This window comes from Triticum urartu, chromosome 7A, assembly GCF_056163025.1.
Source record: "Triticum urartu cultivar PI428250 chromosome 7A, HENAU_Tu73, whole genome shotgun sequence".
Classification (NCBI taxonomy): domain Eukaryota; kingdom Viridiplantae; phylum Streptophyta; class Magnoliopsida; order Poales; family Poaceae; genus Triticum; species Triticum urartu.
Window position 1 is genome coordinate 693,722,060 of NC_141879.1, and position 7,101 is coordinate 693,729,160.

The window sequence follows — 7,101 nt, forward strand, 5'->3', positions numbered from 1 at the left end:
CGTGATTCCTCTCTCAGGTTGTATGAGGTCAGTGTTTTTTTCCCGAACAATATGAGGTCGGTGTTTACTTACGATAATACCAAAGGGAAGCGAATGTTCGATTGTCTGGGTGGTGTATGGAAATGCAGTGCTATCTGTTCGGCTGTATACAAATTTTCTAACCATAGAATTTGTCTCGTGTCCTAAATTAATCCTACTGGTTCTAAATCTTGTCAGTGTGGATGTTCTTTTTCTGCTAATGTATATTGTCAAGTAAAAATGTCAATTGTTTGTCCCAAGCAACTGGGCGCTGCTAGCTAAGGAAAGTTGAGTGAGTGATGTCCTGAACACTATAGAACTGACATCAGTTCTATACTGATCTTGTGTGAACGCGCTCTGCGCCCTCGGATGCATCTCACGGATCTTGGCGGCAGGATCGCCATGTGAAGCGCAGAAATTGTTTGCGCTAGTTGATGGCTGAATGACTCACGCTCCTCCCCGCAGGTAATTCTTTTTTTGGGGGTGCCCCGCAGGTAATTCAATATGGTTTTTTTGTTTGCGCTGGCGATTCGAGCGTCTTTGATCGCTCGGAATCAAGTTCATTGGCTCTAGCATTAGGCTAAGGCGTATACTGCTCTGCCACCCCCTCTCCTCTGTTTTCTGTAGGGTTCATTCCCCCGTGGGGTTCGATGGATGTTGAGCGGTTGACATGGCGGCGACGATAGTTTTTTATTCACTCGACAACCGGAGGTTGTCGACATGGCATCGCAATTGCTATCGTCGCGGTGGTGATTTGCGGTGTCAGGATAGGGTTACCAAGATGTTGGAGTTGTCGCGATGGGATGGGGAGGGCCGTAGTGTGCTTCTCTTTTGATTTCTCCACGGAGATGCCACATATGTTGTAATTTACTAAGTTTATATTAATATAGTGTGGCATTCAGCGAATCAACATGTAGTTGGATGGTTAGGAGGACAGTGGTATCATCAGTCCACCAAAGTTCAGGTACTAGATTTGGCATTAGTGCTCGCATTTTTCTGAATTTATTTCAGGCTTTTCGACGATGTTCGTTCAATGGAAGAAGATATTTTCCTCGACTACGAGGCACATGTGATGACTTCGTCAACCTTAAGATGATATACCAACTCGGTCTCTCGGCGGTGCTCATAGGGGTAGGGTGTACGCGCGTGTGTTTACAAGGGTGAATGTATGCTCGTGTATTTGATCGACTTTTTTTTCTTTGAGACGTGTGTTTGAGTGACTTTGTTCAAAAAATAATAATAGTGTGGCATTTAAAAAGAAAAGAAAACGTCACTTACTCTCCGGAAAGGAAAACGCGGAGGAACGAACGACAAAGGTAACCGTCGTGCGTGCGCGCCAACCGCCGGTCGTCCAAAATCCCGTGCGATTTCTCTTCTCCCGCGCGCCATGTTACTCCCCCTCCACTCTTTCCTTCCTTCGGGCTCCTCCGCAACGGCAAGCGAACTCGATCGAACTACATCATCTAGCCCTCCGATCCTGAAGTCAATATATGCTGATGGCGACCGGCGATGGGGCCGATGGACTAGGGCTCGACGACGACTCCTTGCCATTGCAGGACAACTTCGACGACGTGCTGCAATTGCTTGACGACTTCCCCGACCCTGACACCGCCCCAATTCCCCTGCCCGCACAGATGCACCACGCGGACCAGCCTGCGTGCAGCCACAGTTTCTCCGGCGACGGTCTTCGCAACAACTCCACCGGCGACGGCACTCCAGGTGTCGCTCAGCCTAACGAATTTCCAGTCCACAGTGACCCATCGACGTTCTCCACTGCAGCGGGTGTGTTGGATTGCAGCGGCTGCCATGTGCTACGAGAAGTGGTGCATTCCAACGGTTGGAGAATGATTTATATCATAATACTAGTAAAGCCTTTAGAGTATGAATCTGATCTTAATTTTACATGTGCCTACGAATTTCTAGGGCCGGAGTTGACAAAGCTCTCAATCCATGGCGCGCCCGGCTTCTTCAACCATGCAACGCTAGATCGTTGTACCAACTCCGAGGGTTTGGCTCCGAGAATAGCGCCTCGATCGCACATTGAGTAAGTACTACATACCGTTCAACATCAATTTACAGAATATTATATTTCCGCAGACTAAATTTGCGTTTGCGTGGTGCAATCTGATCACGCAGTTTCAGAGACCGGGACTACGAGTGGGTGAGGCACTTCCTGACGGACTACGCGCTGCGGCAAGCCGCCGGCAACTACGCCGTCGTGCGTGACTCGCTCTCGTTGTTCCTCGACGTCCTCTGCACGACCATGAACCGATGCGTGCAGGGCAACGATGGCGACCACGACGATGAAGGAACAGCGGCGAGAAATGGTGGCCATGGGCAACCCACCGTCGACGTCTTTGCTGCCGCCGTCCAGCCTGCGATGCAGAGAAACACAGAGCCAGAACCTGCAGGTTTGCTTTTGCAAAGGATTTCGATTCGGTTCTAGTACAAAAAATCAACCATGACCGGCCGTCTGGCGTGTATATATGTAGGGCCATCTCCATCTCCACCGAGTAATACCATGGAGTTGCAAGTTCAGCCACAACCCTTCCAGCCGGTAGTCTCAGGCAGGAGCGTACTTGCCTTACAGGTATGTCGCTGACACTATATGTGTCAAGAATTAAGGAAAATAGACTCTAGTGTATGTACGTACCAATACCATTGTAACACTATTGGGAATTTGGATGCATATATGCTAGAGGGAGAGAACCAGGAAGATGCAGTTCCATGACATCGCACCCTACTTTCACCTCCCCATCGTCGAGGCAGCCGAAAAGCTCGATATCTGTACCACCGTTCTGAAAGGAGTCTGCCGCAGGGTCGGGGTACAAAGATGGCCGCATCGAAAGGTCAGTATGCTTCTAAGTCTAACCTTGTCTTATTTTCTGTGGATGTAGTTAATTATGTCTCCGTGACATGCATTTTTCTCCACAGGTGAAAAAAATAGATAGACAAATAACAAAACTCATGAGATCGGGTAATGGAGTTTGGGAAAGGAACGAGATTGAGCGGTTGAATGCTGAGAGGAAAAGAATTTTCTATGCCCTTGAATAATTAAGGACGCTGGAATTGTGGTTACACTTGTTTTCACGCATCCGTTGTGCCCAAAATTATATGTGAGAAGTAACTATTTGTAAACATATACTCCCTTCGTTCCTAAATAATTGTCTTTCTAGACATTTCAAATGGCTACCACATCCGGATGTATGTAGACATATTTTAGAATGTAGATTCACTCATTTTATTTCGTATATAGTCACTTGTTGAAATATCTAGAAAGACAAATATTTAAGAACGGAGGGAGTAGTACTTTGGTTGTATATATAGGAGGCTAATGGTATGTGAACCAAGAGATTGTTGTTGTTTCAGTATGACTTGAAGTCTATTTTATTTACTTTCATCGAAACGATTCTTCAGTATCAAAAATCACCAAATTAGGGCCTACTTCATCTTGTCTTAACCTCATGTTCGTATGGATGTTATGTTGTGTTTTTGAGTCTTGACCTAAAATAAAGTGACCAGAACCATTTTTAGAGGCACAACATCATTTCTTGTAAGTTGTAACAAATAAGGATATGTTTGTTCCCGTACATAATAATAACAAGCAACTTAATATGTACTTCTTCCGACCCATAATATAAGATAACGACAGAGGGAGTACATGTTTGATGGTCTCTCTGAGGCCCCATAGCTGGGCCTAGCTCACACTACAAATGCCTCAGAGCCACACCCAGCACCGCTTCTCTCTCTCTCTCTCTCTCTCAATACAAATACGGTCTTTTACACATGGGTACAACAAAATAGATGAACGGAGAAAAACAATGGATATGAAAAAATAAAGGCATGAACAAAACAAATGAGTCATAACTGATGAGCATGTGTGGCCTCTTGTTGTAACTGAAATTGAGGTTGTTCGTTCACTCGGCCGAGTTCAGTCTGTCAAATAATGTGGGTATGTTTAGATTGCTAGCGAATACTACCTTACCAATTTTTCGGGGGTGAACAAAATATTGGTCCTCATTTGAATGGTTGACAATTTTTTGGAACGGCAATGCTTCATCAGTAACTCTAGTACATTTTATTACGCAATGTTGGTCAACACATGGGAAGAAAAATATCAATCAAAATTTTGGTAGGACAAACTTGAGCACGGAAAAAACACACCCTGCATATGCTAAATCCGAGAATCATAACACTTGGTATATAGGTGCCCCATTTTATTTATAAAGACAAAACTCTAAACTCCCAACGATCTTAATGAACTACCAGCCCATTTACCCTCTATTCTCGATACACTCGCTTTCGTTTTCTGGCTGCTTTAGAGAAACCAGCAACTGCTCTTCTTTTAAAAAGTTATGAATTTGAAAAAAAATGTGAATTTGAAAATTAGAATTCATGAATTTGTAATAGTTCATGAAATAAAAAGAAGTTCCTGAATTTGAAAAAATATTACAATTTCAAAATAAGACCAAGAATTCCAAATGGGAATTTTTTAATAAAAAATTGAAAAAAGAATGAAAAAACAAAATGAGAAAAAGTAAAACAAAAAACATAAGATGAGTAAATCCGACCGAAAATAGAAGAAACACCAATCCAAGCTTCCCAAAACAGAACTTGGGTAGGAGAAAAAACAGGACATAAACTTCCGTAAATCTGAGACTGGGCGAGGCCGGCCCATACAAAACCGGACCGATCTAGCGAGCAGCCGGCTGCTTGCTAGTCGTGCCGAGCGGCCGGTCTAAAACAAACAATTTTAATCCCTAATCCATAAAAGCTAATAGTTTGTCCTTTTCAATTGATAAAAAATACTACTATAACAAACATGTGAACAGATATGAACCTATTTATTTTAGGTTTTTAAATTTTTAAAAAGTCATAACTTTTAGATCACACTTCGGAATTAAGATCCGTTTTCATCGTTGGAACCTTCGCGACGTGCTCTTCAAAAGTAAATCCCATATGGGAATGTTTCGACGAACTAGTCTTCCTGCCAACTAAATATCAATGTGTGCAACTAGAGTACATGCAGCGCCAACTAAGCATATGCGCGTGCCAATAGTCCTGAAGCAGGCTAGACATCAATGTGTGTGCAACTAGACTACATTGCCGCGCCAACTGAGTATATGTGTGTGCCAATAGTCCTGTCAACTAAACATCAATGCGTGTGCAACCAGACTACATTGCCACGCCAACTGAGCATATATGTGTGTAACTAGTCCTGCCAACTAAATATCAATTTGTGTGCAATTAGATTACATTGCCACGTCAATTGCGCATATGTGTGTGCAACTAGTGTCCTGCCAAATAAAACATCAATATGTGTGCAATTAGATTAAATTACAAGCCAACTGAGCCTATGTGTGTGCAACTAGTGTCCTGTCAACTAAATATCAATGTGTGCACAACTAAACTACGTTACATGCCAACTAAATATCAATGTGTGTGCAACTAGATTACATTACAAGATATGACAATTCATATGCGACTATGCGGACCCGATTGTGCAACTCTGTGGCCGTGCATGTGCCAACTAGGACTACTATGTGTTTCGCAAAAAAAAAGTAGGACTACTATGTGTGCAACTACAACTATTGTGGATGCAGCTCCAAAAAACTGGTTTTGAAAAAAATTGCACCATGCAGTATTAAAGTTGCACAAAGCAGTAATGAAATTGCACAATATAGCGTGAAAGTTGGCATCAAAAAAAATTCGTCGAAACATACTCATGTGGGATCTAGTTTCAAAGATCTTGTCACAAAGAATTCAACAGTGAAGACGGATCTGAATTCCGACGCGCGGTTTGAAAGATATGGCTTTTTAAAATTTCAGAAAACCAAAATAATTGTACGTGAAGCTATTTCTTTCAAATCAGATTAACTAGTATGAACACATTAAATGCTGATAACACTAGTAGATAAAAAAAACAAATCATGCATGGCTAGAAAGACCGACTGCTCATTTTCGTCAATTAGTGCACGGTCACTTTTTAAATTTTGGATACAAAACCTACATGGGCGACGTGTAGCATTAGTACACTATTTCACACATATGCGTCGAATACGAAATGCCCAAGACGGGAGCTCCTATTGGGAGTATAGCTCTTCCCCGGTCCCTGCTAGAACACACGTGCATTGCTACGTACAATAGTGTATATTAAATAAATCAAACAAATGATTAAAATCCTCTAGGATTTTAAAATTCAATCGTCCCAAATTCAAATCATATGTGGAGGAAAATATCATTGTCCGGACTATCTGTTATGTTATCTTCAACATCCAGGTCCAACACAAAAACCTCACCCTACACGCACCTTTATCTTCTCCTGTCGACTCACCTTCCTACTTGGTTTCCCGCCGTAGTGAGACATTTCTCATTGGTACCCTCTCCTTTAAAACAGAGTGACACCCATCCCACCTTCGTCGTGTGTTGCAATAAGGACGAAATTTTTCATATTTCAAATATAATAAAATGGGTTGAACTAACCCATACTATTGCCACAAAATAACAAACAACTATAGAGATCATTCTCAAAGATCCATTCAACTTTGCAAAAACACGCAGTAAAATAATTTGTTTTAAGGGTTTCTAATTGTATCGCAATTGGTGTCAATATTTTTCTCCCATTTCGCATATCTCGTATCTATTTTAAGTTTGCAACGCCTTCAGTTCAACATGTCAATGTCAATGATGAAACGACGTCATATGTCCCTTGAATTCTGCAACTGGTGAAACAGAAGAAAAAACACATACACACTGACGTGGGAGGCGACTGACAATCGGAACATATTTCCAGACACCAATAAGATCCATCTCCAGCCCACACATCACTCCTTGCTAGGAGGGATACTTGTCGTTCTTCTCTTCCTCGTCCTCCCCTACATCTTCTACTCATAGCCTTTTCGTCAACCCGTTTCGTTGGCACCAACCAGTACCACATCAACATCAGTGCGTTCGTCAGCAACGCCTCATCTTCTTCTTCCTCCTTCCTCACCAGCTTTAGTTATTCTTCCTACTTATTTCCTATAATACTATTTCTTTCTTTTGTCGCTTTATTTTCTGGAACACTACTCTTTTCTTCTCCAA

At 42.4% G+C, this 7,101-nt stretch overlaps 1 protein-coding gene across 1 annotated transcript; it reads left to right on the forward strand.

The window, feature by feature from the left end:
• Positions 1-1,418: 1,418 nt before the first annotated feature.
• On the forward strand, positions 1,419-3,420 carry LOC147961624 (uncharacterized). Its single transcript, XM_087537005.1, has 6 exons — positions 1,419-1,854; positions 1,942-2,062; positions 2,155-2,429; positions 2,511-2,608; positions 2,718-2,867; positions 2,953-3,420. Exons 1-6 carry the CDS (start codon positions 1,509-1,511, stop codon positions 3,070-3,072), a joined length of 1,110 nt encoding a protein of 369 aa, XP_087393131.1. The 5' UTR covers positions 1,419-1,508; the 3' UTR covers positions 3,073-3,420.
• Positions 3,421-7,101: the final 3,681 nt, after the last annotated feature.